Below are 20,819 nucleotides of genomic sequence, written 5' to 3'. Positions count from 1 at the left end.
CTCATATCCCCTAATTTTACCCTCAGTCCGAACAAAAACGTCCTCAGTTTTTCATATCCCAGGGTTCGGTAACACAAAATTAGGGAGTTGTATGCAATTTCCCGCTACCAAAATATGTATCAAAATCTGCGCTAGCCAGTGCAGGTCATTTTGGGGGTCAAAAAATTTAAAATTATTGGCGCCCATTTTTTCGTCCGCTTCTTCTCCCACCCTCACTCTGCCTTGCCTTACTTGCGCTTCTGCCCGTGCTTTCCGCCGCCAGCTGATTGGCTGTTGCGGTGTATGCGTTGATACTCATATGTGCATTGCGGTTGTGTGTTGTTGTTATTGGTGGGTGTTAGCATTTATTAATTTGTGTGTGGCCTTGAGACGCTGTGGGAGAAGCTGGATTGGGATTCAAAGTGTTATCGGTGTATTGATGGTTTATTTTATTTCGTGTCGGGTCTCGAAACACACACACACACACACACACACACACACACACACACACACACACACACACACACACACACACACACACACACACACACACACACACACACACACACACACACACACACACACACACACACACACACACACACACACACACACACACACACACACACACACACACACACACACACACACACACACACACACACACACACACACACACACACACACACACACACACACACACACACACACACACACACACACACACACACACACACACACACACACACACACACACACACACACACACACACACACACACACACACACACACACACACACACACACACACACACACACACACACACACACACACACACACACACACACACACACACACACACACACACACACACACACACACACACACACACACACACACACACACACACACACACACACACACACACACACACACACACACACACACACACACACACACACACACACACACACACACACACACACACACACACACACACACACACACACACACACACACACACACACACACACACACACACACACACACACACACACACACACACACCACTCGGTGCGTTGGATGAGGTTGTGCTACAAGAAAGCTGAACCAGCCGTTCTACCGATAACCCAGTCCGCAAAAGCCGAAGTTTTGTATGGAATCGTGTCGTACACATATGGCCCCACTTACGTACCTACTTGCAGAAGAAGTGTAAATGTGGTTTCACGCACACATAGACACCTTCCACCCGAACGATCGCGTTCACACATACTATAACGCTCTGATTTCTTCTGCACCTCACGCATACAAATGTGTTTGCTTCACCCCCTTTTCGGATTGCTTATAGAAATGATGCGGCACACATGTTTACTTTTGCTGTATGCACACATTCGCATGCGGTTTATTCCACACTTTTTCTCTCCCTTCCAACACGTGCTTTGGCATACTCACACTGTGGAGACGGCAGAACGGTCTCCCCCTTCCAAATTTACCGTTCTTTCTCCTCTCGATCTTTTTTCTTCTTACCGCGTACGGGGTACCATCAGAGCGGCGCGCTGGCTTTAGTTTTTCCTCCTCTCGTTCTTCCTTTCTCCTACCGCTCCCGGGAGCTGCGCGCGTTTCGACAGGTTCTTAGCGTAATCCAGTGCGTTGTTTTGTGGCTGAGTTGTGCTGAACGCTGTCAATAAAAATGAACCAATAATTAATGCATGTAGTACGTATTACTTTGGATAGTTTTACGTATATGATGAGAGCAACACTTACCTTAATATTTTAAAACTGGAAAACAATTTCTTTCTGTCACCCACTTTGAAGATTGTTGATGATGCCAACAGGTAGGCGTTGATGAATGGCGCATGCACCTGTAACTTTGAAGACGATAAGCATTAGTTGAATTAGTTGAATCATTGAAGCACATATGAGATCAAGAAACTTACCTCAACAAGTTAGCTAGGATAAATCATTCCACAATGGAAGAAGAAGCAACACTGCGCAAAACGTAAACAAGGAAAGTAGGGAACACAAGAAATCGCACATCACTCCCGCACATCCTTCCACAACGAAAGTTCTGGGCAGACTGAGGATGCCTAACTACTAACTAATCATGGAAGATCGAGAGAGATGGGTAGACTCGGTGTAGCGCAATCCAACGGTAGATGCATGTGACTTCGGACCCCGCTCCTCGCGCTTTTCATCCATCGTTTTTCGTCACACGTACACACCTCTACACGCGCGGCGGTTTGCTGTACAAAATCTAGAGAGAGAAGACAGGGCATCTCGCTTTGGCACACAGAAAAATCTTTGAAAAACTTCGGCTCTGCTACTTGGGAAGGTAGTCGTAATCGATCATGGGTAGGGTGAGCGGGCGGGGGATTCTGTTGGTAGTGGGTGCGCGCTCGCGTGGGTACAGTATCGGACAGAAAGATAGGACCCTTTTTTTTCAACGCACCGTGCACTGGTTTTGCAACGTTACTTGTGTTTGTGTGTGTATGTGTGTATGTGTGTGTGTATGTGTGTGTATGTGTGTGTGTATGTGTGTGTGTGTGTGTGTGTGTGTGTGTGTGTGTGTGTGTGTGTGTGTGTGTGTGTGTGTGTGTGTGTGTGTGTGTGTGTGTGTGTGTGTGTGTGTGTGTGTGTGTGTGTGTGTGTGTGTGTGTGTGTGTGTGTGTGTGTGTGTGTGTGTGTGTGTGTGTGTGTGTGTGTGTGTGTGTGTGTGTGTGTGTGTGTGTGTGTGTGTGTGTGTGTGTGTGTGTTTCACAAGTATGTCGTTTCGGATAGATTTGTTAGTAGTTTTTTTTTGTGTTTTGGGTTAGGTTTTCCATTTTATAAGCAGGACCACTGCCCTCGCGATCAGTGTTTTTTCAATATAATAACAATTTTACGGTCTTCTTTCGTCGTGGTCTTCTGCGGACGTTCGGTTGACTTTCGCGTTTCGGTTGTCCAAGCGCGTTTCGGTTGTCCGAAGCGCGTTTGCCACAAAAGTGCGCGATCGTTCCATTACGAACTCGATCGTTTTGCGCTTAATGTCAGCAGCCGCCATTCGCTTTATCATATGGCGCTGATAATCGGTACAATGTTTACCTCGACCCATTGTTACTAACATTGATTGCTTGGACCGTCAATAACGCGCTGGTTAAAAACTTGGACACGGCTGATCCCGTTCTCTGGCTACGTTCTGGTTCTATACGGGATGAATAACATCGTTGTAGAGCAGCGAAAAAAGCGTATGGATAAAAACTATCAATGAGTAAGCGAGTGAGCGTCTACCCATTTAAATCGAGAACAGAATACTGCCGCGCTCATGAAACAAAACGCCCATTGAAAAGAACAACTGCGCCAGCTCAATGCACGCACAAAGTTTCCTATGCACACACGAGCTTCAACGCAGAGATATACGCACGCCTTTCAATGGCGTGCACTGGAGAAACAGCACACCTGCGTTTTCGTCCGAGTAACAAGCGCTGCTGTCGATGCAAACTTTAGCTTTTATCGAAGTGTGAACGCACGCTGTTTCACATGATAACAAACGTTGGGGCTCTTTCCGTTTGAAGTTCGTAGGCTGAAATTTCAGCCTGTCAGCTGTTTGCATTGTATAGCAGTTTTCGAGCAGCTATCTAATTGAGTATAATATACAAGTGGGCTTATCCCAAGGTGTATGAATTTAGAAGGCTGATTTTTATCGCTTCTGCTTCTGAATGAAGATTGTAAGAGTGTTTTGAGTATTCGTCAAGCCTCCAGAAAGCTTGTTTGAGCAAAAGTTTTCACCCGTTCTGCCAAAAAGTGATGTTCAAAATTGGTTATGAAAAAAATGCTATGAGACCACCTGGACTACATACCCTTTATTCCAGATTCCACCACCTGATCTCTTTAATGCACCTTAGGATAAATGTAAACTAACCCGTGTTTTCGAGCAGGTACTCGAATCTAATTCTAGCTTTTAGGCTAAAATTTTCTAGACTGAAAATCGCAGGCTAGTTTTTTATGTGGTTTTGTATGGAGTGTTTACATGATTTCAGCCTCCAACTGTCAAACTCCATACAAAAAACTGACTAGAATTGTGAAGGCACCCATTATCAGAATACTTTCAACGCAATATGACATCATGGCAAGCTACGTTTTTCAGTCACAAACCCGCGAACTCGCAAATACACATTGAAAAGCACACTCTCTTTCTACTACACACACATACATACACACACTCACACACACACACACACACACACACACAAACACACAAACACAAACAAACACAAGTAACGTGGTAAAACAAGTGCACGGTGCGATGAAAAAAAGGCCCTATCTTATTGTCCGATACTGTACCCAAAGAGATAGAGAGAGCGAGAGAGAGAGATACAGAGAGAGAGAGAGAGAGAGAGAGACAGAGAGAGCAAAAAAGCAATTGCTCCTCCCTCTCCCCTCCGCTTTCTCTCACTTTTTGTGTGGGTTTTAGGAGAGGGGGAAAGAGAAGGAGATATATTTTCTTACAGTAGCTGGCATCGCGAAAGAATCGGTTTAAAATTAACAGTCGTTAAAAATTAACCAGAGTCGTTAAAAATTGCTAGAATTTGGCATCGCGAACGCATTGAGTTCATTTGTTAATTTTAACGACTGGTCCTATGCCGCCGTTAAACAAACGACTGTCAAGAGCGTATGCGATACAAATTAACAGTCGTTTAATTATACTGCTCGAATTTTTTCCCCGTGTTTGCCTATATGCGATATCGAGCAGTCGTTAACTGTTTTGACGGTCGTTTATTTTAACAGGAATGAACAACAAATAAACTCGGTTAAACCAAAATGAACTTTAAACGACTGTTAAAATGTGTTCATTTATTCGCGATGCCGGCTAGTATCTCTTTGCGACAGTCGATGTTATTGCGCGGTGCTTTACAAATGTTACTGCGTGGTAGTGATGGGTAACCGGAATCGCACCCACGGCTCGGAATCGCATCCACGGCTCGGAATCGCATCCACGGCTCGGAATCGCATCCACGGCTCGGAATCGCTTCCGAGCATTGCTACTCCGGCTCCAATTCCGAAAAATTCAAACCATTGATTCCGCCCAGTGCCGTCGGAGCCGTCTGGAACCGTCGGAGCCGTTGGAGCCGTTGGAGCTGTCCGGAATCGTTGGAGCCGTCGGAGCCGTCCGGAGCCGTCGGAGCCGCTAGTCGGCAGCTGGAGTCGATCGGAGCCATCGTAGCAGTTGGTGCCGACGGTGCCGGTTGGAGCCGTCCGGAGTCGTTGTAATAGCCGGAAGCATTCTGAAGCGATTTAATTTCCCGATATCAGCGATGATTTCATTTTCAAAAACAGCTTAAAAGTAAAAAAAGAGTCTTCTTCATTTATTGCTCTGAAGTTTTTTTGTATTTTTTAAAAACAATAAAGTCAAAAACAATTGTTTGCTCCGTATATATAAAGGGAAAAACTATGAATCAAACTATTATTGATCTTTATGTTCATAAAAGATGGACGGATGATTGATAGTTATATTCTTTGTCTTGTCTATGTGCCATCATGTTATTCGGTAAAAAACAAGTGCGGCCTAAACCATACACGTTAGTCGATGTAAACAACCGTGCAAAACTGCCAAAATTACACTTTTCTGCCTCGTTGTTTCGTATTTTATCAAACCCACCTCCCGTCATAGTTCTATTGCTCCTTGACCTCCTAATTTGATTTATTTTTTTTCCTATGTATATATACGGAGCAAACAATTATTTTTGGCTTTATTTTTGAAAAAAAAAAAAACACACAGAAAAACTTCATATCAATAAATAAAGAAGACTCATTTTTATCTCGTAAGCTGTTTTTTAAAATAAAATTATCACTAATATCGGGAAATTTAAGCGCTTCAGAATGCTTCCGACTATTACAACTACTCCGACGGCTCCAACTGGCTCCAACTGGCTCCGTCGGTTTCGACGGCCCCAACGGCTCTAACCAGCTCCGTCGGCCCCAACCGGCTCCAACCGGCTCCAACCGGCTCCGTCGGCTCCAACTGCTACGACGGCTCCGACCGGCTCCAGCTGCCGACTAACGGCTCTGACGGCTCCGACGGCTCCAACGGCTCCAACGGCTCCAACGGCTCCGGACGGCTGCACCTACCTTCCGGAACCGCTTCCAATTTTGGCGGAGTCATTTGGAAGCGATTCCGGATTTTTGTTGAATTTACCCATCACTACTGCGTGGTCGAATCAGGAATCGCGCATCGAATCGATGGAATAAGGGAGTACGGGGGGGGGGGGGAGAGAAGAGGAAGAGCCGAGGAAAACGCTGCACATTCACTCATACATTTTTACAGCACCATGCAATTCGCGAGAACATGAAATCGAGAGAGTATATTTAACGCTCGCGAATGAGTGCAAGCAGGTGCGGTATAGAAGAGCAAAACAGCCGAGTTTTTGTTCAAGCTAGGTCCACAATCCCTCATTGGGAATCGGGCGTCATTTAGTCAATCCGTTAGAACTACAATCGGATGGATGTTGGTATCGGTGTTGCCTTGAGTGCCAAAGAAAAACAAGAAGATTTTTCGCCGCCGTACATAACTAGTGAAATAAATTTCGTCACTCGAAGCTGGTACTCACCGCGTTTGTTTCTCAACTGTATAGATAGAGCATTTGAGTTAGGGGAGGTTTTATGGAGTGTGTGTTGGTCGCAAGGATGTTTGAAAGTGTAGCCCATGAGGGAGAAAAAAGAAGAGTAAAGCGTAACTTGCTTCCATTTGGTATCAACCAACATTGCGTCTTTTGATATCGAATTAAGTCAAAAAATTTAAGCATTGGTCTTTTGTACATTTAGTTTTAATTTATTTTAATGGCGTAACTATCGATGGGACTGTAGCAAGGTTTCCGTTGTTTCTCAAATGAAGTAGTTCGTCTAGTTTTGTCGAGTTTTCGACATATGGCTATCCATATAAAGTTACATCTCTGCAGGCACAATGTATTGTTAAGCCTTTATTTTTATGTGATTCTCTTTGTATTTGATAACTTCATCATTATTAACAATTTGCATTTTATTAAATAGCTGCGTGTTTTTTAGTGTCTTTTATTAATACTGGTTCTTCTTCAAATGAATTTTCTGTTTCAATGCACATATATTACAAACATACCGAAAATACTAGTCATATCATTATACCATGTTGTTTTTACATACAGTGGCCGGCAAAAAAAGTTCCCACTACTTACAATTTAACATTTTTTTACCTTTTTTCGTGAAAAATGAAGTAATTATACTGCTTTATTTTTTGAAACATTGTTCGTGGCATGCTTACGAATGTGTAGTATCATAGCATAACGAAAAAGAGAAGTTTGCTAAAATATTTTTTTTTCCAAAATTTAACAAAATCACTGTGCCAAATTAAGTAAGTAGTAAATAAAGTAGTTATTCATTTCACAGAAAATATTTTTCTGAACAAATATAACACCAAATTTATAATTTATAAGCAATCCTCTCGCATTCTTTACATGTTTGAGGATCTTTGGCGTGTTTTTTTTCAAAACCCATTTTTTAAAAGATGTATCCTAAAGCATTGATGAAGGATGTTAAAATAGGTATCAGCCATAATAGTACTTTCGATTCACACCAGTTTTTTCGTTACTCCTAAAGATAAACACCCCCTAGCTATCACATTGCCCTATTGCCGGTCTATATAGTACAGTCGTCAACTCGTACGATTTAACAACATGCCCGTCATGGGTTCGATCCCCAAATAGACCGTGCCGCCATACGTAGGACTGACTATCCTGCTATTAGGGGAAACAAATTAGTCACTGAAAGCCAAGCCCACAAGTGGGTACAGGCAGGCCTTGACCGACAACGGTTGTTGAGCCATAGAAAAAAAAAGCTATCACATTGTCATTTTCTCAATTTACTGTCCATTAGATGTGGCGTCCTTCAAGCTCCTCGCCCGATCTACAGCAAGGCTAACAAAGCCAATAGGCTTCGATATGATCAATAACATGAAGGTATATCGTGAGATTGTTGAAAAACTGGTATTTGGACAGATGAGTCCTAATAAGAACTGATGTTCAAAAATATCCAGACGCGATCCAACAAACTGATTTGTATGAAGGGTGGAATGTGATGACCAGGGAGGGGATTTCTATACGAGAAGTGGGGAGCATGGTTTGAATCGACGGTATAATAAGAGCTAATACCTATATAAGCATCCTGTGTGAATTTATCTGTTTTCTGTGAAAAATACGGATTTAGTAAATAAATTAACGTTGCAACAGGAGACTCAAGTTATACATGAAAAATGTTTTGATTTTTGTTCAATCGAATCGAATAAAACTTCTTTAATGACTCTCACTTAGTCTTAATTTTAATCCTATCGAGATTTCGTGTGCAAATTTTGATGCAAGTGTTAGGAAAGGAAAGGATTAGGACAAACAAAATATGTTAACCGTCATGTGTAAAACCGCCTACCCGGGTAAGTCTCGCATCTTTATTCCAAAATAACTTTGGATTTAAATGCCTCAGAAAAGACATTTTCTACCCATGTGCAAAATATAAAAATATCAAAAATGTTTAAATATTTTTTTTAAATTATTTATGTTTATATACCCTTCACATGTACAATCGCCTACCCGTGTAGGCCATACATTTTGTATGGAAGAATTATGTTTTTCGTGGTTAAAAGTGTAATAAATTACTTGTTAGATTTGAATGAAAATTGTCTTATAGGATCACAATAATGTATTATAACACATCGTTGTAAAATTAGAATTTTAAAAATCTTATCAATATTTTTTTAAATCAAAAATGTGCTGTAACTCCAACAACCCAACCGGCCTTGCCGCATGTTTTGAGAGGATGCTTATGTCTTTTTCTTTTCTTTCAAATGTTGTATTACAGTGTAACAATACTTTGAAAATAACACTGAAAACATCTCTTTTAAAATGATACCAACCACTACAAGCAAACGAAATAGAATTGGCTGAAAGTTAACACACACATTAATGGGTTTTATGGAGCGTACCAATGGCTCCGAAGTTGGCTCGGCACCCACGGCTCCAGAGCCGGTTCCACACCAACAGCTCCGGAGCCGGATCCGCACCAACAGCTCCGGAGCCGGGTCCGCATCAACAGCCCCGGAGCCGGCGACGAATCAATGGCTCCGAAGCCGGCGGTGAATCAACGGCTCCGGACCAACGGCTCTGGACTAACGTTTCAATAGGGACGGCATTGTATGATAGCCTAAAAAATGAATCTATCTTCTCGCAAGTGTAGAAGCTAACACCCGATTTGATTGTGTGATTGTTGAACAATGTTCAACACTTATCGATTTTTTTTATAGATTCCTTTCAACATTATATACTCATCTAATTATGGATCTTCCCGATTGAAACTTTATTGAAAATGATTTTTGTTGTGCAATCTGTAAAACCGGCTCCGGAGCCGTGAGTGTGGAGTCGTTGGTGCGAAGTCGGTTCCGGCGCAGCTGGAGTGGAGTCAGCTTTGGAGCCGTGGGTGCGGAGCCGGCTCCATTGGGTTGGAGTGGAGGAGGTTCCGAAGTTGTCTGGAGCCGGTCGGAGCCGGTTTTTAATAAAACATGATGAGCATATTTTATCTTTTGAACTGAACTTTTGAACTTTTTTGTGAACTTTTGATAGAAACGTAAGTAAAACTTAGAAAAAGACTAATCATCCACTTAAAACATGCGGCCTGGCCAGTTATGGTGGTGGAGTTAGAACATATTTTTGATTGAAAAAATCTTGATAGGAGTTTTAAAATTCTAATTTTACTACGATATGTTATTAAATATTATTATGAACCTTTAAGACAGTTTTTATTCAAATTTTAGAAGAAATTCAAAAGATATACTCTTTTAATCACGAAAAACATCATTGTTCCATACAAAATGTATGGGCTACCCGGGTAGACGGTTGTACGATTACGTAAAATGTTTTGGTCTTAAGCAAGACGGTTAAAGCTCTGTAATACTCGTAGGAAGAACCAATGCCAAATATGTGCAAATAAAAACAAAATAAATTATGTCAAAAATCCTCGAACATGTCAATAATTCCAGAGGATTGTATCTTAATTATGATGATGATTGATGTTATATTTGTTCCGAAAATAGTTTTTATAAAATGAATAAAGTGGGCACTTTATTTTGGCACAGTGATTTTGAAAAACTCTTGAAGCAAACATTGCATTTTTGTCATACTATGGTACTACTTGTTCTTAAACATGCCACGAACAATGTTTCAAAATATAAAGCATTACAATTACTTCATTTTTCACGGAAAAGAGTAAAAAATGTTAAATTGTAGTAGTGGGCATTTTATATTGTCGGGCTCTATATAAATTTGTGTCCACATGATAGCGCACATGTGCTCGCAAAATGCAAAAATATCAAAATGAGTGACACTTTGTTCTAGAAACGCAATCTTCATTCAGAATACTGGTAGAATTATTTTGAGTACCACAAATATATGACATATGATAATGGTATCAATGAAAACATATTTTTTGCATAGTTTGAAACTCTTTTTAAATCATACTCCTACTAACAAAATCCAAATGCTTTCTCGTTTTGCCCAACAGACCTGCAAACCTGACAGATCGAGAAAGCATGTTGGTTTTGTTGCTATAAATATTTTAGGAAAATACCTTCTCATTTTTTCCAGTCAAATAATTATAAATTCCAGATAATCGATGAAATTTATGCTGCAACAAAAATATATTGGAAACGATTAAAATTTTACAACATTTTTATACAGTCACTGTTGGGCCAATATAATAGCGTTTAAATCAAAATTATCGTTTTTATGCTAAATATTTACACGTTAAGAAATGCTACTGTACCTTTTATTGACTTAAAGAATGGACCCATATCCTTTATTGACTTTGATAAAACTAGGTTGTATCATGCATTATTCTATACAAAATACTACGAACTGCGTGCATATGCGTTACGCGCTCTCCCATCGACACGCATTTGAAAATATATTTGTGTTGTTGTAGCTCACGTTTCTTAATATTTGATAGACATATTCTCAATGCCTTGCTTTAATAGGCAATTAATCCTAATGGTTAAATTTAGCATTTATTCACACATTTGTTTCATGAAATTAGATCTACAGGCTTTTAAAAAGACTTTTACGAATCAAACTGTATGGACATAAACAGGATAATTGTACCAATTTTTATTTACAAGAAGCGATTAATAATAATTAATCGCTTCATAATTAATAACAATTAGATGCCCTCAAACGATAAGATTTTTGACCACAAATCTGTTCCCACATCACTGCCGAAACATATGTTATGTAGAAAGATTCCTTGCAACATTTTCATGCTGGCCTGTTGCAATTGGATGATTTTGCTACTCGCTTCCTTCTTCACGAACCTTGCTCAATTTCCCCATCCACGACAAAAAATATTGCTAGATGGATGATTTTTAGGCAGAAATTGAAATTATCGTCTGAGAGCATCCGTAAAAAGTTTTACATACTGATTATCATTGTGCCACTAATTGGCCATTCACCACGTCTCTTTTTCGTGGCAGCAAGCATATACGGCTGATTCATATATTAAATGTATATTTGATTTACAGGACTAACATTGCATTTGCATTTCAAACCTGTACATTTTGAATAACGTATTTCTTATAACTAGTCTGATCAACCTTATATAATTGAGGAATTGGATAAGCACTAGGTTGAGGATCAAGATGAAATAGGAGTAAATGATGGTGGGGATGGTAATGTTTTCTCGGATATAAAATTGGTGGTTATACCGGGCACTCTCGCGATAGTTCTGTTTCAGTATGGTCGCCAGACAGAATTCCCATTGTCGGTGGTCTGTCCTACCTGGCTAGTATTATCGGAGTGGCTATTCAATCGCCCACCGACAACTCCAGCACCACTCAGTACTCGATGAGTTGATTCATCGAGAGCTCCACGGGCCATTGCACTGCAATTTCCAATGAGCGACAATTCAGGATTAGTAATGACCGCTACACCACCACTCTGATTTCCATGGCCGTGTCCACCAATTAGGTTTGCTCCTGTCTGATGATGATGGTAATGATGTCGATGAGACACGGCCGCTGCCGCAACAGCCGCAGCTTGGGTAGTACCAGCCGTAAGATGGTCCATAACACTCTGAAGTTCGCCAGCATGCATAGCAGCAGCTGCTGCTGTTGCCGCGGCGGCTGATGCACTGTTTTGTACCGGACTACCTCCAGTAGCAACGGCAACAGCAGCTGCCACTGCTCCGTGCGTGGACTGGATATGATGGTGATGATTTACTGCATGTCCGAATCCTCCCACCGATTGGTTTGCAGCTGTGTATAGCTGTGAGTATAGTAGACTTGCTGGGAGGACGGGGTAGAGTGGTGATCCATTACAACTGCTGGTCCCATTCGAACCGACAAAGTTGGGTGTTGAGGATGCATTGGATCCTCCATTGCTTTGGCTCATTACAATGTTTGAGAAATTTTGATGTAGTCCATTGCTATTACCACCTCCCCCACCATTGCTTCCTCCACCATTAGCACCACCATTTACACCGCTGCTGTCACCAGCACCGGTGGTAGTTGTGGGACCGCTGCTGGGACCAAGGTTGGGTGTGTTGGAAGTAAGTAAGTCATCTTGCACAGGAGATTCAGCTTGCGACGAGTCACTTAAACTACGAGGTTCACTTTGATTGCTGGTTAGTCCGTAGGCGTCGACGTGATTGTTAGTACTCGTTGACTGTGCGTATCGGGGTACTATAAGACTATTCGACAAGTGAGCGGGAATTTGTGGAGTTAAGCTGTTTCCGCTACTACCGCTACCACCAGTGTTGTTCGAGTTATTGGTAACGCCTCCTCCACCTGAGATTATATTTGTTTGCACCATGTGGCTTGTGGCTTGTTGTGTTGCCCCAACCAGGCTGCTTAGGTGTTGGTCCAGGTCGGTAGCCGTTGAGTCCGGTAACACTATTAAAAAAAATCAGATAAGTAAATCCCATCATAAGACGTATTGAAAAATATTTCAAGCATGTCATGCAGCGTTCTGAAGTCGAGTCGATCGGACGTGTTTGACCTAGCTATCGTGGTCTAATAGAGAGTAGAAATGGGCACACACGTAACTGTGATAGTGTGAGTAGATTAGTCGTCGTAGTGGCAAGCTATGCTCGCGATCGCAAATAAGAGAACAATGCGTGTCCAGTGATAGTAGTAGATGTACGTCTATCGCGATACCTAACCGGAGCAAGAAAACCGGATTGAAAGAATCAAACCGCGAACAACCTTCATGCTCATCGTCGTCCAGCACGTACAGCTTAGTGGCGGAATATGAAGTAAGCACAAATGATCAAAATGAAATGTCCACTAAAGAGATGAACGTCGACGGGTTCCAACCTGGGTTGAAAAAACGTAGCGTGTGGAAGGTGCAGAAGAACTTTAAAAAGAAACCAAGGCCGATTCCTCCTTTAGTTTCCAACACAGGTACCGCCGAACAAAAAGCAAACGCTATTTAGCTCCGATTTGCAAGTGCTTTATCTCTTGGTGATCATATTGACAGTCCTACGGAATCGGAAGTAGGCAGCAGTATGAATCATCTACAAGAAATATTACGAACAGCCGTGGAGATGTCGCCTGTAACGGTGAGTGACATTGCCCTTGAATGTGAAATGTACCCTTAAAGAGATAATAATTTTTAAGGCACCAGGGTTCGAGGGGCTTTTTAACATCGTGCTAAAACATCTCAAAGGCAAAGCTCTCACACTAGTAAATAACATTCTTACTAGATGCTAAAATATCCTACCAGCGGAGCAATTTGGATTCCGAAGTTGTCACTCCACCACTCACCAGCTGCTACGGTTTCACAATCCGCTACAGCATAACAAACGAGCGTCAAAATCCACAGCCATTGTTGTCCTCGGTGTTGAAAAGGCCTTCGACGATGTGTGACACAATGGCTTCCTGCATAAAATGATGTGGTTTGGGATCCCACTCCCTCTCGTAAAGCTAATGCAGAGCTACATTAGTGGAAGATCGTATCAAGTCTTACTTGGTTCGACCAATTCGGTTCACCAAAGACATCCCGGCTGGCGTTCCGCAAGGCAGTATCTGCTGTATACATCGTATATAGCTGACCTGCCAAAGCTGCCAAGATCCTGTCAACTCTATATATATGCTGACGACATTGCACTGACAGTTGAACGGAGGGATTTACCACAACTTCGCAATACCACCCAGCGTTGCCTGGATACCATCCATAAGTGGATGACATCCTGGAAAGTTACACTCAATTAAGGGAAAAATTCAAGCCATATCCCACTTACAAGGGAGAACGAACTTTAGTATATAGGATTAATTATTTATTTAAAAAACCCTTTTTAGATCTTACCTTATTAATATTGTCAAGAAATATTATACAGTAACACAGAATCTGTACAGTCTAATAAATATAAAGTATAATCTTTCGATTAAAAATAAAATACTGATTTATAAACAAATATTTGTCCCATCAGCTACTTACATAGTATGTATATGGGAAAATTGTGCCATTATGCATCATGTACAGGAGATTAAAAGAGAGTACAAGTAACATTAAACAATGTACTTAGAACGGTAACTGTTGCGTACGACCTCATTGTGAAGTAAAAGCATATATGCGGATGTAGCGAAGTAAAACACTTCAAGTTAAAACAAAGCTCAAGCAAAACACGGCTCAAGCAATAGCACGCGCTTCAGAAACGCAACAAACATATACAGGTAGTCAATCGTTCTCACGGTTCAAACGAGGAAGTAACTTTACGCAGTTCATAAACCATAGGTACATGTCGCATTAAGTATAATTAAAAATTGTTATCAAAATAGTCAAAGTTGCACCTATATGCGGTCAGCAACTAAATAGCATATAAGAGATGAGAACCTAAATAAAGGAAGCGCATTCGAACACAAATCCTCAGAATCGCTCGTTTCTTAATAGTCGGAGGCACTCTCCGGTCGACGAAGGAAAAATATACCCGACTCGGAAATTATTTTGAGTTTGACATTTGATGTGTAAAAGTAGTATAAGAGCTGTCAAGTTAAGAAAATCAATTGAAGCGAATATAATTAAAGCGAATGCGTATATCGTGTATGGCGTACATCGAGGTGTATGGCTTTTGAAATGGTTTTTAAAATTCGAATAAAGCTATTTTGCATTTGACATTCAATGTGTCAAATTTGTACAATTTGCTCAAAGAACTTTTAAATTTATAACATACCGTATACCAAAATCACGTACATCGAATATGGCGTATATCGGGAATTATCTGTACCCATATATCAGCGCTAAAAAGCTATCGCGATTGCGAGACCTCATGCGAGCTCGCAAACAGCTCGAATTTGCTTGAGGGGTTTTAACACCAGTGTAAACTGCACTTAACACCGAGTGTCAAAATGCTGTATACACCCGCTGTGCAAAGCGACGGAAGAAATCATGGCGTACGGAGAATTTTATCATGCCTTCTTTTTCCCTCAAACGGCAAATTTCCCGCTGTGCAAATTCGAGCAGTTTCTTGCGTAGGATATGTACCAAAATCTGCGCTAGCCAGTGCAGGTCATTTTGGGGGTTAAAAAATTTAAAATTATTGGCGCCCATTTTTTCGTCCGCTTCTTCTCCCACCCTCACTCTACCTTGCCTTACTTGCGCTTCTGCCCGTGCCTTCCGCCGCCAGCTGATTGGCTGTTGCGGTGTATGCGTTGATACTCATATGTGCATTGCGGTTGTGTGTTGTTGTTATTGGTGGGTGTTAGCATTTATTAATTTGTGTGTGACCTTGAGACGCTGTGGGAGAAGCTGGATTGGGATTCAAAGTATTATCGGTGTATTGATGGTTTATTTTATTTCGTGCCGCTGCTGATGAGACCATTCGATGCCCGTGGCAATCGAGGTTGACGAAGCTTATTTAAAACAAGCGTAGGAGAACGTCTAACACTAAAATAATATTTTTTAATTTGAATATGTTAGATGCTTCAACGACCTTCTAAGCACCATGTAGCACAGTGTATAGTGGCAATAAAATATATTTTTTTAAATGTGCCGAAATCTGTCTCGCGTTTTCGGGTCTCGAAACACACACACACACACACACACACCCACCCCACTCGGTGCGTTGGATGAGGTTGTGCTACAAGAAAGCTGAACCAGCCGTTCTACCGATAACCCAGTCCGCAAAAGCCGAAGTTTTGTATGGAATCGTGTCGTACACATATGGCCCCACTTACGTACCTACTTGCAGAAGAAGTGTAAATGTGGTTTCACGCACACATAGACACCTTCCACCCGAACGATCGCGTTCACACATACTATAACGCTCTGATTTCTTCTGCACCTCACGCATACAAATGTGTTTGCTTCACCCCCTTTTCGGATTTCTTATAGAAATGATGCGGCACACATGTTTACTTTTGCTGTATGCACACATTCGCATGCGGTTTATTCCACACTTTTTCTCTCCCTTCCAACACGTGCTTTGGCATACTCACACTGTGGAGACGGCAGAACGGTCTCCCCCTTCCAAATTTACCGTTCTTCCTCCTCTCGATCTTTTTTCTTCTTACCGCGTACGGGGTACCATCAGAGCGGCGCGCTGGCTTTAGTTTTTCCTCCTCTCGTTCTTCCTTTCTCCTACCGCTCCCGGGGGCTGCGCGCGTTTCGACAGGTTCTTAGCGTAATCCAGTGCGTTGTTTTGTGGCTGAGTTGTGCTGAACGTCAATAAAACTGTCAATAAAAATGAACCAATAATTAATGCATGTAGTACGTATTACTTTGGATAGTTTTACGTATATGATGAGAGCAACACTTACCTTAATATTTTAAAACTGGAAAACAATTTCTTTCTGTCACCCACTTTGAAGATTGTTGATGATGCCAACAGGTAGGCGTTGATGAATGGCGCATGCACCTGTAACTTTGAAGACGATAAGCATTAGTCGAATTAGTTGAATCATTGAAGCACATATGAGATCAAGAAACTTACCTCAACAAGTTAGCTAGGATAAATCATTCCACAATGGAAGAAGAATCAACACTGCGCAAAACGTAAACAAGGAAAGTAGGGAACACAAGAAATCGCACATCACTCCCGCACATCCTTCCACAACGAAAGTTCTGGGCAGACTGAGGATGCCTAACTACTAACTAATCATGGTAGATCGAGAGAGATGGGTAGACTCGGTGTAGCGCAATCCAACGGAAGATGCATGTGTGTGTGACCAACGAAAGACTTCGGACCCCGCTCCTCGCGCTTTTCATCCGTCGTTTTTCGTGACACGTACACACCTCTACACGCGCGGTGGTTTGCTGTACAAAATCTAGAGAGAGAAGACAGGGCATCTCGCTTTGACACACAGAAAAATCTTTGAAAAACTTCGGCTCTGCTACTTGGGAAGGTAGTCGTAATCGATCATGGGTAGGGTGAGCGGGCGGGGGATTCTGTTGGTAGTGGGTGCGCGCTCGCGTGAGTATTTTCGTGTGTGTGTGTGTGTGCGTGTATGTGTGTGTGTGTGTGTGTGTGTGTGTGTGTGTGTGTGTGTGTGTGTGTGTGTGTGTGTGTGTGTGTGTGTGTGTGTGTGTGTGTGTGTGTGTGTGTGTGTGTGTGTGTGTGTGTGTGTGTGTATGTGTGTGCACGCGCGTGTGTGTGTGTGTGTGTGTGTGTGTGTGTGTGTGTGTGTGTGTGTGTGTGTGTGTGTGTGTGTGTGTTTGTGTGTGTGCATAGGAGAAATAGAGTGTGTTTCATAATGTGTTTTTGCGAGTGCGCGGGTTCCTGTCTAACGTTGCTAGGCATGATGTCATATTGCGTTGGAAGTTTTCTGATCATGGGGCCCTTTCCGTTTGAAGCTCGTAGGCTGAAATTTCAGCCTGTCAGCTGTTTGCATTGTATAGCAGTTTTTGAGCAGCTATCTAAGTGAGTATAATATACAGGTGGGCTTATCCCAAGGTGTATGAATTTAGAAGACTGATTTTTACCGCTTCTGATTCTTAATGAAGATTTTAAGAGTGTTTTGAGTATTCGTCTAGCTTCCAGAAAGCTCGTTGTTGCAAAAGTTTTCACTCGTTCTGTCAAAAAGTGATATTGAAATTTGGTTATAAAAAAATGCTATGAGACCACCTGGACTACATGCACTTTGATTCCAGATTCGATCACCTGATTTATTTCATGCACCTTGGAATAAATGTAAACAAAACCGTGTTTTCGAGCAGGTACTCGAATCTAATTCTAGCTTTTAGGCTAAAATTTTCTAGACTGAAAATTGCAAGATAGTTTTTTGTATGGTTTTGTATGGATTTTTTACATGATTTCAACCTCCAACTGTCAAACTCCATACAAAAAACTAACTAGAATCGTGAAGACCCTCAATGTGTGTTCTCATGTGAAACAGCGTGTGTTTATACTTGGATAAAAGCTAAAGTTTGCATCGACAGCAGCGCTTGTTCCTCGGACGAAAACGCAGGTGTGCTGTTTCATTAATATGAATACGACACCGGTGCGAAATGAAAACGCGCACAATAGCAATGAACTCGGCATTCCCTCACAGGTGTTTCTCCAGTCCACGCCATTGAAAAGCCTGCGTGCATCTCTGCGTTGAACAATGGGTGTGTATTGGAAACTTTGTGCGTGCATTGAGCAAGTGCGCTGGTGTTATTTTCAATGCGCGTTTTGTTTAATGAGCTCGGCAGTATTCCGTTCTCGACTTGAATGGGTAGACACTCACTCGCTTACTAATTGACAGTTTTAATCCATACGCTTTTTTCGCTGCTCTACAACGATGTGATTCATCGTGTATAGAAGCAGAACGCAGGCAGTGCACGGCATCAGTCGTGTCCAAGTTTGTAATCAGTAATATCATAAAGCGAATGGCGGCTGCTGACATTAAGCGCAAAACGACCGTTATGGAATGATCGTGCACATTTGTGGAAAACGCGCTTCAGACAACCGAAACGCGCAAGTCACCCATACGTCCTCGGAAAACCACGGCGAAGGAAGACCGAAAGATTGTAAATATATCGAAGAAACACAACTCGCGAGGGCATTGGTCCTGCAAATTAAAACAAAAACCAGACCCAAAAAAATAATAAAAACTACTAACAAATCTATCCGAAACGACATACTTTTGACACCAACACCAACACCAACACCAACACACACACACACACACCAACACCAACACACACACACACACACACACACACACACACACACACACACACACACACACACACACACACACACACACACACACACACACACACACACACACACACACACACACACACACACACACACACACACACACACACACACACACACACACACACACACACACACACACACACACACACACACACACACACACACACACACACACACACACACATACACACACTCACACGCACACACACACGCACACACACACACACACACACACGCACACACACACGCACACACGAAAATACTCACGCGAGCGCGCACCCACTACCAACAGCATCCCCCGCCCGCTCACCCTACCCATGATCGATTACGACTGCCTTCCCAAGTAGCAGAGCCGAAGTTTTTCAAAGATTTTTCTGTGTGTCAAAGCGAGATGCCCTGTCTTCTCTCTCTAGATTTTGTACAGCAAACCACCGCGCGTGTAGAGGTGTTTACGTGTCACGAAAAACGACGGATGAAAAGCGCGAGGAGCGGGATCCGATGCCACACACACACACACACACACACACACACACACACACACACACACACACACACACACACACACACACACACACACACACACACACACACACACACACACACACACACACACACACACACACACACACACACACACACACACACACACACACACACACACACACACACACACACACACACACACACACACACACACACACACACACACACACACACACACACACACACACACACACACACACACACACACACACACACACACACACACACACACACACACACACACACACACACACACACACACACACACACACACACACACACACACACACACACACACACACACAAATCAATACAAACCACACATAAACCTGTACCTACGGGTGCATGGTACGTTGAAAAAACCAATGTCCTATCATTTTGTCCGATACTGTATGTAAGTAAGTAAGTAAGCTGTGAAAGGTAGATGCAACACTACAATATCGGTACTTTCTGTTGTCATCTGTTGTCGCCAGTCCGGTTCCGTTAGTCGATAACTTGAGCTGTCGTATTCGTTGGATCGGTCCAAAGCCGATTCCAAACAGCTCATGACGGCTGCGGATGGCTCCGGACGGTTCCAGGCGAATGCATCGTTGGGCAAAGGTAGTCATTCAAACTGTCCGATTTTATTCACAAACGGCCGTAAATGCAAACGGTACCGTTGAGCAAAAGGTTTTTTGATTGAATCGAATGATCACGAGTAAATAACGTTTGACGTTTAACGTAAAAGTCGCATTCGCATATCGCTCAGTATATTTTCTTGAAAATCGCGCTGTTAATCACACTATTTTCCGGTTTCTGTATTACCACAGTATTTTAGAACACCGTTCCATAATCGTACAATAGTTCATGTATCTCTGCTGACCAAAAATTCGCGTATATTTCGTTTTTCGGATCGCACCCGAGTTCGCGCGTCCTGACCGCCATCGCTCTTGTTGCTGCAACGACAACTTACACCGTTCCCGTAGAATAGCCCGTATTTGCAATGCCTGCACTATGGAAATTGCGGAGGCATCTATCAGCTGCTGCTTGTGCGACTCTCCATTTCATCAGCGCTGCACTTCGGTTCCCGCTGATCTGTTCCTGCGCTTTGCGGAATATAAACAATTACATTGGT

At 42.3% G+C, this 20,819-nt stretch overlaps 1 protein-coding gene and 2 long non-coding RNA genes across 8 annotated transcripts in view; all 3 read right to left on the bottom strand.

Moving 5' to 3' along the window:
* Positions 1–1,347: 1,347 nt before the first annotated feature.
* On the bottom strand, positions 1,348–2,094 carry LOC120906243. Of its 2 annotated transcripts, XR_005740062.1 has the most exons (3): positions 1,918–2,094; positions 1,745–1,848; positions 1,348–1,658 (listed from the first exon to the last, which is right to left on the bottom strand). It is a non-coding gene; the product is annotated as an uncharacterized LOC120906243 (long non-coding RNA). The 2 variants fall into 2 exon arrangements; XR_005740061.1 differs by having other exon boundaries at positions 1,348–1,848.
* Positions 2,095–10,793: 8,699 nt separating this feature from the next.
* Positions 10,794–20,819, bottom strand: part of LOC120905600 (uncharacterized transmembrane protein DDB_G0289901) — a 301,222-nt gene continuing 291,196 nt past the window's right edge. For all 4 annotated transcript variants that reach the window (XM_040316547.1, XM_040316550.1, XM_040316549.1 and 1 more), the window contains exon 7: positions 10,794–12,911. In XM_040316547.1, the coding sequence (XP_040172481.1) occupies positions 11,752–12,911 (1,160 nt within the window). In that variant the 3' untranslated portion in view covers positions 10,794–11,751. The remainder of the gene's footprint in view (positions 12,912–20,819) is intronic.
* LOC120905602 lies at positions 16,370–17,465 on the bottom strand. Of its 2 annotated transcripts, XR_005739925.1 has the most exons (3): positions 16,949–17,465; positions 16,776–16,879; positions 16,370–16,689 (listed from the first exon to the last, which is right to left on the bottom strand). It is a non-coding gene; the product is annotated as an uncharacterized LOC120905602 (long non-coding RNA). The 2 variants fall into 2 exon arrangements; XR_005739924.1 differs by having other exon boundaries at positions 16,370–16,879.

The sequence above is a fragment of the Anopheles arabiensis genome, chromosome X (assembly GCF_016920715.1).
Source record: "Anopheles arabiensis isolate DONGOLA chromosome X, AaraD3, whole genome shotgun sequence".
Taxonomy (NCBI): domain Eukaryota; kingdom Metazoa; phylum Arthropoda; class Insecta; order Diptera; family Culicidae; genus Anopheles; species Anopheles arabiensis.
This window is presented reverse-complemented; position numbering and strand designations above follow the sequence as displayed.